The sequence below is a fragment of the Oncorhynchus nerka genome, linkage group LG9b, assembly GCF_034236695.1.
Source record: "Oncorhynchus nerka isolate Pitt River linkage group LG9b, Oner_Uvic_2.0, whole genome shotgun sequence".
Lineage (NCBI taxonomy): Eukaryota > Metazoa > Chordata > Actinopteri > Salmoniformes > Salmonidae > Oncorhynchus > Oncorhynchus nerka.
Genome location: NC_088424.1, coordinates 24,275,165 through 24,290,477, shown reverse-complemented (window position 1 = coordinate 24,290,477; position 15,313 = coordinate 24,275,165). Strand labels below are relative to the sequence as shown.

The 15,313-nt window shown below is 40.6% G+C and overlaps 1 protein-coding gene across 2 annotated transcripts in view; it reads right to left on the bottom strand.

Annotated features, from left to right (window-relative positions):
• The window catches only part of LOC115114485 (pre-B-cell leukemia transcription factor 1-like), a 66,514-nt gene extending 62,838 nt beyond the window's left edge, over positions 1-3,676 (bottom strand). The window contains exons 1-2 of one of the 2 annotated variants that reach the window (XM_029642749.2): positions 2,998-3,676; positions 1,943-2,016 (exon numbers count right to left, since the gene is read on the bottom strand). In XM_029642749.2, the coding sequence (XP_029498609.1) occupies positions 1,943-2,016; positions 2,998-3,182 (259 nt within the window). In that variant the 5' untranslated portion in view covers positions 3,183-3,676. The remainder of the gene's footprint in view (positions 1-1,942; positions 2,017-2,997) is intronic. The other variant, XM_029642750.2, reaches the window with a different exon arrangement.
• Positions 3,677-15,313: the final 11,637 nt, after the last annotated feature.

Genomic DNA, 15,313 nt, shown 5'->3' with positions numbered 1-15,313 from the left:
ACAACGAGAGAAATCAGAGAACTAACTTAGTATGACTCTCGCCAGCAACACGAGGCATGCAGCACTCGAGTATCACCAAAACAGAAAGAGGGGGGGGGGGGGGGGGGGGTAAACTCTTCAAAAGGGATTCCCCCATGGTGCTTATATCCTGAGGGCCCAAGTACATTGAATTCCGACCGACCAACTGAAACCCTGTCAAAGGATGCTAAACGCTCGACAGAGACCAAAACATTAGCCAAACTAAATTCACTCAAGATAGTAGAAAAGGGAGTAGAAAACAAACAAAACAATCTACGGTTATCTACGTTGAAACCTTCAACACCATTTTTTCCCTCTAAATTAAGACGTAGAGAGTCAGCAGGCCAAGAGAGTTGCTTTAGTCAGAAGCCCCCAGGTTCCTGGTTGCCAGGAACAGTGGGAAGAGATGAGAAGCAGGGGAGGGGGAGGAGGGGGAAAAAGGCCAAGTCACTTTGTTCTTCTTCATTTTGGAAACGAACTCTGGTTGAACCCAGAGCGACGCCAGGCAGTTTAAAAAGAGCCAGGCATAATTCTCTCCCTGCTCTAAGCATTCTCCTGAGAAGTAAGGGGGCCGTGGGCAGGGGGCCAACCTCACTGGCTACTTCTCAGAATGGACTTCATTTCTTCTCTCCCTTTTTTTCTAAAATGAAAATCACACAGTGTCTTCTGTTAATAACTCGTCTGTTTTAAGCCCTGCGCCAGAGTCTGACTCATAGTAATGAAATGTCTGTAAATTAGCCTTTAGAGCAAATTAGGAAGACGATACAACGGACTGATTTTATTGATCTTCCATTTGTTTTCGGATTTCTCTGGCTGGTTATAGACCGTCATAATAGTAGCTGGTAACACTTCTCACTATAAATTGATAACATCCTCTAATAATTTCAAAAGAGGATCCCGTTAAAAGGCATGTTCAGAGATATATGCCTTCGGAGGGATGTATTAGAGATTGCAGTTTGATTTCCATTTTCTAAAGAGACATATTTAGTAGGTTAGAACTGCTCTTCCAGGCATATTCACATGCTTTCTTTCATAAACAGAGACAAGAGCATCTTTCTTTTAATCTTGTGTTAAGTGCCTATATTTCCCAAATTCCTCGACATGACTTTGACCCTCGCTTCAAACCCAAACAGAGAGAGTCCCTCTGGCCAGCATCAGCATGTAGAAACACTAAAAGCTCATCACAAACAAACACTTGGCAAGGAAAAACATGATGATGCAGAACTGATTGAATAAAGTAGAGCCCTAATAAATGGCTCAATGACAACAACGTGGTCCCACGGTAAAGTCCTGTCCTCTCTACTGTCTGTTCTGATTGTTTGTGGCTGCTATGGCTCACCATATTAAATACAAATTCAAATACCGACTGACACACATAAGGATGTTTGGTTTTGAGGGAATAAATGTAAATCAAATCAAATGTTATTTTCCACATGCGCCGAATACAACAGGTGTCGACCTTACCGTGAACTGCTTACTTACAGGCCCTTAACCAACAATGCAGATCCAGAAGTAGAGTTAATAAAATATTTACTAAAATAATCTAAAGTTTTAAAAAATCTAATCAACTCAAAGTAACACAAGAAATTGACATAACAATAATGAGGCTATATACAGAGGGTACAGGTACCGAGTCAATGTGCAGGGGTACAGGTTAGTTGAGGTCATTTGTAAAGTGACAATGCAAAGATAATAGTAGATACAGTAGGATGCCACAAAGCATCATGTTGTATTGTAGAACCATTTTGTTAGACTATGGGGTGATCACCTGAACAACATATGTAGAGAAATATGATATCAACATTTCTCATATTCAAACGATGGTGTTATAAATAGTGTAGGCCACAAGTTGTCCAGGCCATAATTGCTTCATAAAAATGCTGATGCACGTCATTGTTTTAATGTGGTAGATTTTCACCTTTACCTGTTTTCTCTTTTATATCGCACAAGATGTTGAAGAGAGCCGGTTTCATCCTGTGACAATTCAGGGCATGTTTCCTATAAAAAGAGAAAACACACAACTTTAAACCATATTCAATAAGACCAGGAGATGGTCATAGTTAGTGGTGAAGTGTTCTGCTTGTGCTTGTATCATATCTAAAATGAGCAGACTGGTTTGATCACTGTCAATTTGACGAGGAAGAATAACGCTCATCTTTGCAATGTGTATTGATATTGTATATTTGTTCAGATTTGACACACTTAACCAACCAACCCTTCAATCAAAGTGATCTAATCTAAACACCTATTGTATAGCATAGTGTTATTCTTCAATGGAGAAAAGACTTCTGTCTCATCAAACCACATCTGGAACCCTTGTCGTGCCACTACACTTGATCCCTAATGAACTATGATGTATTAACATGAAAGGGTCATTCCAATTTCAAAACACAGTGGGATGTTCGTAATGAATAGGAAACAGTCTATCCTATGTAATCTATTATTGCACAGGAGCATGTGAATAGATGTCATTGGCTCAATTTCGACGCACAGCACTGGTGCTTTGATAATCCTTATTGCCATTGGCTAAAAAGAAACAAAGTATCGAAAAGCAATGCATCCGCAACATGTATTACGGCGAGGAATTACTGCGTAATCTCGTTTGTAACAAGATAAGGCGATTTGGAAATTGAGAAGTGGATGCAACCCGCTCCACAGTTCAGAATAGCTATAGTTGCAGTAGCTTAATAGTGTCATTCACGTTTAAACATTAAAACATGTTTGATAACACTGTTAATATAAAAGTTCACTTTCACAAGATAAAAACTGTTAGGCTGAAGGGAGTTTTAACGTCACGCACTTTATCCTCTACGAGTAGTTGTTGCGTTGGGGTGGGCGTTAATTGTTTCGTTGGATAGCCCACTGAAATGAACGCACATCATATTGTTACAATGTACAGCACAGTAGTTATTTCTTCATTCATGAATATGTTATTTTGATAACGCTTTGAACATATTGTAATTTCCTATGCCACCGTACCTGGCCTGCGCTTCGTCCAGGCTTTGGTCTGTGATGGTCATTATTTGCTGTAATATGTCTCCAATGTCCTGCTTTCTTCCATCTCCGTCCGTCCCTCCCGTGCCATCCTGCATATGCTGTGCCATGCCGGGGTGTCCGGCCATGCCTACGCCGTGGGAGTGCATCAACCGAGGCTGCTCGTCCATCCTTGACCGCGGTCTCTGCCTCGCCCCCAACTGACCAACACTTTTCTTACGGCAACAGAATAAATATCCTTGGAAATTCCTTTGGAACCCCCCCGTCTCTCCTCCTTTCTCACCCGCTCTCTCTCTTTTCTCTCTCCCTGGTAGACTAAGCTTTCTTGGATCGGGGAGGGAATCAAAAATGACAAATGCTCTCTCTCCCAGCTGGTTTGGGTGAAATCCGATCTGAATAGCTGGTTTTGGCTCTGACCACTCCTGCACAGCTAGCCTACTGTAGAAAAAAGCAGATTCAACTTAAAGGTTCGTGTCGTGTCAAAAGTGACGTGCGCAAAGCCTGTAATATGCAATTCCCAATTTCCTTGAAAGCTTGATGGACGAAAAATGTAGTCACTCTCTCGGAGGGTTAGATGTTGAAAGTAACACCAACTGTAAACTGTTACTGTTTCGCTTATGTGACACATAACCAGAGTATGGAATAAAAGCCTCCGCCCCCTAAACCACGATTGGAGAAGAAGAAAAGAAGTAAATCCTACCTCGGTCTTCTGTAGAAACGTCGATCATATTTCTCGGGAAGGTGGGACGCGGCAATAAACGTAAGGAGATATGACGGCTAACATTGGGTCTGGACGGGGTGCATGGCAATACAATGATGGATAGAGACTGAATATGTAATAAATAATTATGCTTGGCACCAACACTCTGCTACTGATGTCTGCTTTTTATGTCACAAGGAACAGACACTCCCCTGTCTGAAATAATGCATTGTCTTGTTCCACTACAGATTAACCTGGCTATTACTTATTCACATCAATCAATATGCCAAGTAAAAATACGTTTACTTTTCATTTTACCCTAAAACAGATAAAGCAGATTTTCGGTACAGCTCTAGTTATGTATTTAGGTCTATATAGATATAGTATGTACTGTTATTATGAAGACTACTTTAAATGAAAGGACCTGGTCCTAACCGTGGAAACAACACCAAAGTTGTTGTTTTGGATGTCTTTGATACCAAAGAGCAGGACAGTTGATCTATGCTACCATGGCACTGCCCTTCTCTCCTGTTATGACCAGAGTTAAATCCTTCAGTCCATTTTCTCATAAACTTTTGAATAGGAGGTGAAGCAGTAATTGTCAAATGGGGCAGGGTGTGTGCGTGTGTGTGTGTGTATGTCTCTCTCTCTCTCTGTGTGTGTGTGTGTGTGTGTGTGTGTGTGTGTGTGTGTGTGTGTGTGTGTGTGTGTGTGTGTGTGTGTGTGTGTGTGTGTGTGTGTGTGTGTGTGTGTGTGTGTGTGAAATAATATATTTCAGATATGTGTAAGTTAGTGGGATAAATGTTCAGCGGTTTCAATTTGTAAAATGTTTGATTGGAGCTATACCTACCCAATAGTGGAGTCGGTTAGCTGGAGTACCTATCTCTCTAAAAAGTATTTTATCCCTTCATTACGGTTATAAGACAGATATTAGAAGGATAACTGAATGAACAAGACCTTGTTTGTGGCACTACACCACTTCCAAATTCAGGAAAACAGCAGTGGAGCCGAAATGAAAAAAAAATGGACTGACATTGCACATCCCCTCTATTAAAACCTAATGTGTTGATGCAGTGTTTCTCCCAAAAAGATTCAGACGGATTTGATTAGAATTGCAAATGAAGCTCACAAAAAAAAAAAAAATCTTATAAATATTTGATATTTCCTGCTTCCTTACAGTAAATGGGAAGAGTTGTTTTCGTAAAAAACTAAAACGTTTCATATTTAAGCAGTTCTAGATTCCCAGTCACAATAGGAGCTAGTTCCATCGCCTCCAATTATACAAAATCATCCGCCGCCAAACCATTTGAATGAGAAAAAAAGACAATACAGACTCTGATAGACTTCAGGGTATCGAATACTTCCTGAACAAAATCCCTATCTTCAGCTACACAGCCTACTGTACACACTCTCCTATCTAGCAGTACCATGATCAAACAACTCACTGTAAAGAACTGCAGGTCAGGAAAATGCCAGTTAGATACAGGTTGACGTGGAAAGTCATGACTGTAAGGTACATAAGAGTACATCTCTCCAGGAAGTAACCTTGATGAAACATTTAGTTGCTTGCTGCTTCCAGTGTCCCTCAGGCATGAATAAAGTGGGGCCCAGAGAGAGAATGAGAAAAGACCTGGGCTCAGCTTAAAACTACTCACCGACCGACCAATGGTGACCCCCCCCCCCCCCCACCACACACACACACACACAGGCAGTGGTATTTGGTCGAGATGGGCACTAATTAAACTTTAATCAAGCCTCAAACAGATTAGAGGGCGGGAGTGAACTCAACATTTCATAGCTCAGGTTCTGGACTGCACTGATCTTCTATACCAGTACACAAGTCAGGAAAAATACAGAATACAGATATGGCAATCTAATATAATAATAATAATGTATTATTATAGCGCTATTCATTACATAAAGAAATCTCAACGTGCTGCAAAGCAACAACAACAAAACAAGCTATTTAAAAACAACAACATCATTAATCATCATCAGTAGATGGACGGTCAAGAGACTGAAGGTTGAGAAAGTTTATGGCTGGTGGATATGGCTGCTAATGCCACATACAAACCTAGTCATGGTCATTTACTTCCAATGTTAAAAGTATAAAGGGATTATTATAATTTTGTGAAACAAACAGAAATCAGTGATATACACAGTAAATGCCAGCCAGCCACAGGACTTCCATGCCCTATGAGTCTGTTAACACTAGCTATAGGCCCTTTAGCTGTTATGCTCCTAGGTCTTATAGATCTCTCTGCTTTAATTCTGCCTGCTGGGGAGTGGGAGGCTGATGTGACTGATGTAGGAGCCTCAGAGCCCACTAGCAGCTCCTTGAATTTTCACACACTCATTTGCATTAATAAAGAGACTACTCCTCTCCTTGTCAGAAGAGTTTTCCTTGTTTTCATGTCTGCCTCCCTCCAAAAATCCCAAGGCATGCTTCATTTTTGAATTAATAAGTCTGAATTTTCCCCTTCAAAACAAGTGGTGCCTTATTTGACAGCTCCACTTTATGTGTTTGTGAGTGGGTGTGTGTGAAGTGTGGGTGACTGGCGGGGTGGACAAGGGGGACAGCTTGCCCCAATTCAACCTGGGTGTATCTCAGCTGCTTAGCATGTGTGTGTGTGTGTGTGTGTGTGTGTGTGTGTGTGTGTGTGTGTGTGTGTGTGTTTGTGTGTGCATCCTTCCCCTTTATCATGGCAATTCTCCATTACACAAGGTCCACCTGTGATCTTATAACCAGTGAGGCCCAGAGCACAGTAAACAACACTTAATAATGTGGTTGGTAACCCATTGTACCATGTCACTGAACCCAGAAGGATCACAGGTAGGCTAATTAAAACAGCCATAGTCAGTCTTTTATTTCTTTGACCTATTTTTAATCAAGACATTGTCAATCACTATTATTCCATATAACTATTATTCCATGTAATTTCTTTCTCTACAGAGCAAGACTTTACAATGAAAGAGTGCAGGTTGTATTTTGAGCAGCCAGTGAGAAGCTCTTAACACAGGACAACTGTCCTCTGTAACATATAGTGCTAGAGGAGCATGATGAAACAGGGGAACATCTGGTGAGCTGAGCATGGTGCCAGGACAAGACAAAGCCATGTGTCTAGGCATGGACGAGCACGTACTGTACCACCTAGCTATGCACGCACACACGTACGCATGCACACATATACACACAAGCATGTACCACCTAGCTGCACGCACGCATGCACGCACACACACAGTACAAAAGGGTGCACAAATAGCACATAATCAAACAAAAACAACAGGACACGGTAAAAGAGTCCACTGTGGAGACATGACTAATCTGCATGCTCAGAGGTTTACATTAATAAGTGAATATGCATGAGAGAATACAATGACATGCCTTAGAGCAGACCACCAGTTCTCTTAGGATAACTGTACTTCCAAGCATTCTATCTGTTGGAGGTCAGAACGCAACACAACACAAGCAGGCTGATTTCTATGGGCTGATGAGATACATTCAATTATGCTAAAGAGATGTTGATCTGTTAAAAAATCTACAATATTTTTGATCAAAAAGTACATTCAAATAAAAATGTCTAAATATGATAGAGAAGTGTTGCATGACAACAGTTTATCATTGTGCAGACAGACATTTAGTAGGAAGCAGTAGGATGGACATCAGTCATGAGCGGTTCCTTGGACTTCTCATTTAGAAGGATATTCTAAATTTTCCATTTACAATTTACCCAACCCATATATTTTGTTACTGAGAGTGTTAATATAAGGTGTTACTTTTTCCACTAAGATTAAGTGAAAATACTCAGAGGTATTCACGGGTCCAGTCGAAGCTGATTATCCAGGACCCGACCGGGTCGGCCCGAAATTCTGTTGGGTGTGCTGTTGGATCCGGGATCCGGGTCAGATCTGATTTGATTGTCACGGGTCTTGTGTATGTGTAATTATAACGGATTTGACGGTAAGGACCCTAGAGAGCTGTTGCTCAGGCTTTTTATGAGAGTGGCGAGCATGTTGTTGATGTTGTTGTTGGCCAATCACAAGTCATCAAAGCGGCAATAGCCTCTGGCTCTGTGTGTGCCACTTAGATCAGTCAATGGAAGAATTAAATGTTAAATCAGGTGGATAGGCTATAATGACCAAGAGCCAACAGTTTTTCTGCTACCTCCCCTTACTCGGATCAGATCAGACCGGGTCTAGAACGACCGGGTCTATACGGGGCCGGGTCTAGTTGTCCTCGGGTCTGTTCGGACCAGGTCTCCATATTTAAAAATATATATATTTGGGTAGGAACCGGGGAGAAAATCCCTGGGTCCATTTTGGAACGGACATGACAAGACCTCTACTCAGAGCTAGAGAGCGTAGCATGCAACATTAGAAACTGAAGACAGATGGACTGATCTAACCCCAATAGGAAATTGAACATCCGGATTAAAGGTGGGACATGATATTACAGAGTTGTAGAACCAATCAAATATTGAACAAATGTCAGCCGAATCCCTACATTCACATTTCAAATGTGCTTCCTTGGAGTGCGTCCTACCCCAATAGATACATATTTTATCTCTATAAAATAATGGTCATGTAAGGCAATTATATCAACCCTAATTTCTGGGACAGCCAACTCATTCTCAACAGTGTAGCCCTTTCATGTAGTCAAATGCCCTAGTGGCCTCATGGGTGGAATATGATTAATATTTTTCATAATTTCATAATTCATAAACATACATACAAAATTATTCTGTTATGTAAATGAAGTGTAATATTGGGACTCAAACTCAACATTCAATACATGTCAACTCTATGGGCTCTATTTTCGGCTGGCGTTAAAGCAGCGCTAGTGTCAAACACACGTTAGTTTGCAATTTGATCATGTAAAAACTGGTGCGCTGGCACTTTCCAGCCCTAACGCCAGGTTCGGCAATTTACCTGTTTTAAATCAGCTCACTTGCGCTCAGATTGGCGTGGTGGGAATATTTGAGGTGTGTCCGTAAAAACATTATCCAAAGTGCTAATTTCAGGCAGCACTGATAGGGATATTTAAGACCAACTATAAAAGCTGGTTTTAGCGGTAACGCAGTTGGTTATAGTATGAATTGTGACAGCGGAAACGCAGCCTATCCAGCCGTGATCCACACTGCCCATAGGCGCATGGAACAAGAGTAGAGTAATGTGCTTTTGGTGCATGTATAATTCGTGTTTTGAAATATAATAAATAAATAAATCTTACTCACCAAAGCATTATTCAAATATACAGTTTGAGAGGAGTAAAACAGTGAGCTGACATTCCTTTTTAATCGTTGCATTGTAGTCAGGTCCATATTATTTTAGCTATGCAGGTCCGATTTTGGAAGTGCATAAAAACCTCTCCATGGCGTAGGCTACGTGTCCATGCCCATCATAAACCTCATGTTTAGAAGTTATAGTAGGCCTGAGGGAGGGCTTGGGTTTTGAACATTTGAAACGGAAAACAAGCCATTTTACAGGTTACAGATAACGGAGGTTTGGTCAACGGCAAGGTGTCTTTTTTTATCCTGGCGATTTTACGATATCATTACATTTGACATGTATTTATTGTTGTTTAAAAAAAACATATAGCTTGTTTTTCGTTTAATTTGATTACAACCAAACGTATTAGAATGATTCACCTTCCTAGTATAATGGTGACAATGTCCGTGGCGTCTGAGATCTGATCTGTTAAATGGTTCAGATGACGTTCATAAAACATATTTTGAAGTAGTATAAAGACGAGTGGACATTCTCCCTTTCTATTTTTATTGGATCTTTGTCCAGCTACTGTGAAACGTTTGGATGTGCGTAAAAACATCCGTAGACCGCGTTGTTTTAATATTGTATGCCCAATGGGAGAAAGGATGGTGCCTGTAAGTGTGACATAGCCTATTTAAAATAAGTTGTTTCATTTTGTTTAGAATTTGATTAGAATTATTCAGTGGCGATTTTAGCATGTAAATATTGGTGGGGATGTTATTTTTTTAAGTGGCATGCATGCCAGCAAAGCCCCTACACAACACAACACGAAACAATACACGAATTGCACTATAACGGTGACAAACGGTGCCCACAAACTGTTAGGGCCTACATAAAGATGTCCTAACGGCAGTCCCAACATATTATCACTGCTACACCTAGCTATCAGCAGAGCCTTGTCTGGCAGTGAAACAGTTCATTCAGCCTCATTTACTGCCTTTAAAAAAACATATCTGATATGGATGATTTGCTTAAACAAATGTGCTTTCTAATGACAATTAAGACGATAATGAGCGAGCTAGGACGGACGTAGTCACTAGAACTATTTGTTCAGCACTTTTGAAATGTATAGGACAGAATTAAGAAAATGGGCAGTTTTTACAGTGTTCTCCCTGTACACCAAGTCAGAACCGTAGAATAAATAAAGGAGGCATATAAGCAGACAAAGAAAACTCTTAAAATATTCGATGATTACATTTATCTAAAACAGATTATAGGCTACATGTGCACCACCAAGTCAGAACAGTAGGTAAAATTAAGAGGGGTAAATAGACCAAATTATTAGGGTGAGGCACATGGGCTACTAACATCTTATTACACAACATACACTTAGTATTACTTTCTTAGCTACAGTATACATATCTTCCTGGCATATTACATCATTTATGCAGCAGCATAGAATAGATTGTCTTTGGCGCTGTCTTACTCAAGAAAACTAAAAAGAGACCATGTTTGTATGCGGATTTATTGACTCAACACAACTGCCCTAAATGAGGGGTTGCCACTGGAATTATACACTCTCTTTTTAGGCCTTATCAATAAATAATTGAATCTGTTTATTGACAATTTGTGGCATGTCCATGCTCAGCCATGATGTAATTTACAGTAGTCCTAGCCTCTAAATCAGTGTGAATGCTATTGAAGCTATGCAATTACTTAAAACAATGTGGACTGAAAATGGGTTGAAGTTAACATATTTAGCAAAGATAGGTCTACATTTTGTTATTTTGTTTCTGTAAGACATTTAACAAACTATAAATGACTAAAATTGGAATTGGAGTTGATTCCAAGGCAATACATAAATGGCCGTAAAAACACACAACTTGATGCAACCACACACAGTTGAAGCCGGAAGTTAACATACACTTAGGTTGGAGTCATTAAAACTCATTTTTCAACCACTCCACAAATTTCTTGTTAACAAACTATAGTTTTGGCAAGTCAGTTAGGACATCTACCTTGTGCATGACACAAGTAATTTTTCCAACAATTGTTTACAGACAGATTATTTCACTTAAAAATCACTGTATCACAATTCCAGTTGGTCAGAAGTTCACATACACTAATTTGACTGTGCCTTTAAACAGCTTGGAAAATTCCAGAAAATGATGTCATGGCTTTAAAAGCTTCTGGTAGGCTAATTGACATCATTTGAGTCATTCAGGTGTATCTCACTGATCATCCCTAAAGCCAATACCTCATTTGGCCGCCTTTCGTTCCAGTTCTCTGCTGCCTGTGACTGGAAAGAATTGCAAAAATCGCTGAAGTTGGAGACTTTTATCAATTTCAAACATCTGCTATCTGAGCAGCTAACCAATCGCTGCAGCTGTACATAGTCTATCGGTAAATAGCCCATCCAATTTTACCTACCTCATCCCCATACTGTTTTTATTTATGTACTTTTCTGCTCTTTTGCACACCAATATCTCTACCTGTACATGACCAACTGATCATTTATCACTCCAGTGTTAATCTGCAAAATTTTAATTATTCGCCTACCTCCTCATGCCTTTTGCACACAATGCACAATGTATATAGACTCTCTTTTGTGTCTACTGTGTTATTGACTTGTTAATTGTTTACTCCATGTGTAACTCTGTGTTGTCTGTTCACACTGCTATGCTTTATCTTGGCCAGGTCGCAGTTGCAAATGAGAACTTGTTCTCAACCAGCCTACCTGGTTAAATAAAGGTGAAATAAAATAAATAAATAAAATTCGGAGGTTTACCTGTGGATGTATTTCAAGGCCTACCTTCAAACTCAGTGCCTCTTTGCTTGACATCATGGGAAAATCAAAAGATATTAGCCAAGACCTCAGAAAAAAAATTGTAGACCTCCACCATTTTGGTTCATCCTTGGGAGCAATTTCCAAACACCTGAAGGTACCACGTTCATCTGTACAAACAATAGTACGCAAGTATAAACACCATGGGACCACGCAGCCGTCATACCGCTCAGGAAGGAGAAGCGTTCTGTCTCCTAGAGGTGAACTTACTTTGGCGCGAAAAGTGCAAACCAATCCCAGAACAACAGCAAAGGACTTTGTGAAGATGCTGGAGGATACAGTTACAAAAGTATCTATATCCACAGTAAAACAACATTTTGCAACTGCACATGGGGACAAAGATCAGACTTTTTGGAGAAATGTCCTCTTGTCTGATGAAACAAAAATAGATCTGTTTCGCCATAATGACCATTGTTATGTTTGGAGGAAAAAGGGAGAGGCTTACAAGCCGAAGAACACCATCCCAACCGTGAAGCACGGGGGTGGCAGCATTATGTTGTGGGGGTGCTTTGCTGCAGGAGGGACTGGTGCACTTCACAACATAGATGGCATCATGAAGCCGGAAAATTATGTGGATATATTGAAGCAACATCTCAAGACATCAGTCAGGAAGTTAAAGCTTGTCCCCAATGACCATGACCCCAAGCATACTTCCAAAGTTGTGGCAAAATGGCTTAAGGACAACAAAGTCAAGGTGTTGGAGTGGCCATCACCTCAATCCCATAGAAAATTGGTGGGCAGAACTGAAAAAGCGTGTGCGAGCAAGGAGGCCACTAAACCTGACTCAGTTACACAAGCTCTGTCAGGAGGAATGGGCCAAAATTCACCCAACTTATTGTGGGAAGCTTGTGGAAGGCTACCCATAACGTTTGACCCAAGTTAAACAATTTAAAGACAATGCTACCAAATACTAATTGAGTGTATGAAAACTTCTGACACACTGGGAATGTGATGAAAGAAATAAAATCTGAAATAAATCATTATTATTATTATTATTATTATTATTCTGACATTTCACATTCTTAAAATAAAGTGGTGATTCTAACTGACCTAAAACAGGACATTTTTACGAGGAAAAAATGTCAGGAATTGTGAAAAACTGAGTTTTATTGTATTTGGCTAAGGTGTATGTAAACTTCCGACTTCAACTGTGTTTCTCCATGGAGCACATTCTGATTGGCCAGTGAGGGGCCAAGCCTCAACGCATCCACAACTTCGACACACCCAAAACCCAGCCCTTTTGTGCCAATGCCAACAAGTGCTCCAATAATTGTGATAGTGAAAATAGCATAGCTATTTCTGACACACCCCTGTACTTATAACACTACCACCTGCAATTAGATTTACCATTGCGTTAGGTTGATTAAACTAGAGCCCTATATCTGTCATGGTACAGGTGTCATGTTTTTTAAGCCCATAACCATGTGTATGAGGTGTATACTTTTGTTTCAAGGTAGAATTGTTTAAGACTACCAAGAAACACTGTGTGACCCTGATTTAGTCCACTGAAGTTAGAGGTTACAGAAATGGAAGAAAATATATGGGATTTATAAGTACCAGTTTATTTGTTTTGTTAGGCCTTGTTCCTGGAAGACTACAATCTTAATTCCACCCTCAGATATCCACAGACTAACCCATCTTTCTCAATACATTTCCTTTTGCAATACATCCTTCTATTTTAGTATGATGTCTTACCCGGGTCTTGAACCTCCCTATTTGTACCATTTCTACCGAGAAGCACCATCATTAAGTCTGCAGACGACATAACAGTGGTAGGCCTGATCACCGACAACAACGAGACAGGCTATAGGGAGGAGGTCAGAGACCTGGCCGGGTGGTGCCAGAATAACAACCCATCCCTCAACGTAACCAAGACTAAGGAGATGATTGTGGACTACAGGAAAAGGAGCACCGAGCACGCCCCCATTCTCATCGACGGGGCTGTAGTGGAGCAGTTTGAGAGCTTCATGTTCCTTGGTGTCCACATCAACAACAAACTAGAATGGTCCAAACACACCACGACAGTCGTGAAGAGGGCACGACAAAGCCTACTCCCCCTCAGGAAACTAAAAAGATTTGGCATGGGTCCTGAGATCCGCAAAAGGTTCTACAAGCTGCAACATCGAGAGCATCCTGATATTATGACTTAACAACCACTCCTGGACCTGACTCCAAAAGCAAGCCACCGAAGGTCAACACCAAAAGATCTTGAAATTGTTATATAAATCTTTTTTACCCATATTAAACCCTTCTTTAGTTTCCTTCCCCAAACTGGTACCGGGTTACCTTCAAGAGTGTTGTGAGTATTGAGCTATAAAAGAACGGGTTGTGAGGCTTGTGGATTTTGATGGTGGGGTCATATTAGTTTGTAGCCCAAACCGTGCGGCCGCTACAGACAGAAGTTGACATATCGGCGGTAACAATTTCAGATGAGTCCCGAGAAGCGTGTGAACATATACTGTACCAATCAAAAGTTTGGACACACCTACTCATTCCAGTTTGTATTTTTTGTACTACAATGTAGAAGGCACACCTGTTAATTGTAATCCATTCCAGGTGACTACCTCATGAAGCTGGTTAAGAGAATACCAAGAGTGTGCAAAGCTGTCATCAAGGCAAAGGGTGGCTACTTTGAAGATTCTAAAATATAAAACGTATTTTGATTTGTTTAACAGTTTTTTGGTTACATAATTCCATGTGTTAATTCATAGTTTTGATGTCTTCACTATTATTCTACAATATAGAAATTAGTAAAAATAAAGAAAAACCCTTGAGTAGGTGTGGCCAAACTTTTGACTGGTGCTGTAGGTGTTTGTGGGATTCTCTGCTATTGATGGTGAGCTCATATTCGGTTCGGACACTGCAGACATTTTTTGTGAGAAGACCGATATTTGGGATGTCTCCTGGTCTTACAAACACCGCTGTAGCTCTGCTACCTTCCACCCCAGATGTCGTAGCCCATGCAAAAGATATCTCTAGTTTAAACAGACACATTTTGATGGGGACTTTTTTATTATGCTAAATAGATTTCCATGCGGGCGTGGACATCGACACTAGTTTAAGACAATGTCATATTCTGCACTGAACAGGGCCTGATCATGTCATCCTTCCTAACTGGCAGGGATGAGATATAAATGTTGGGTGCTGACTCATACCCATTAGACACACTCATAAAGCAGAAGCTAGACTACCAGGAACAAGGGGGGTGGAATGTAACAAGCCCCCTACCTTCGTCCCTTCTCCAGTACAGCAGTATTTTCTTCCCACTAAGCAGGAAATCACAGAAACAGAATAGACAGAATAGAGAGAGATGTTTTTAAAAATGTATTTGGCAGGGAAATGGTTAAAGCCATAAAGACATACAGTGCCTCAGCCCTGACCCCTTGCCCTCCTAGGTATCCCCTTGCACAGAATTCTTATTCCCCTCCAAACTGACAAAGTGTTTTTAATCTTTTCTTTCCCTCTCTCCTGGAGATTGGGGAAACAAAAATCAATAGCTGCTGGCAGGCGATCTAGCAGCAAGGTGAATTACATGCCTGGGCCGCGCT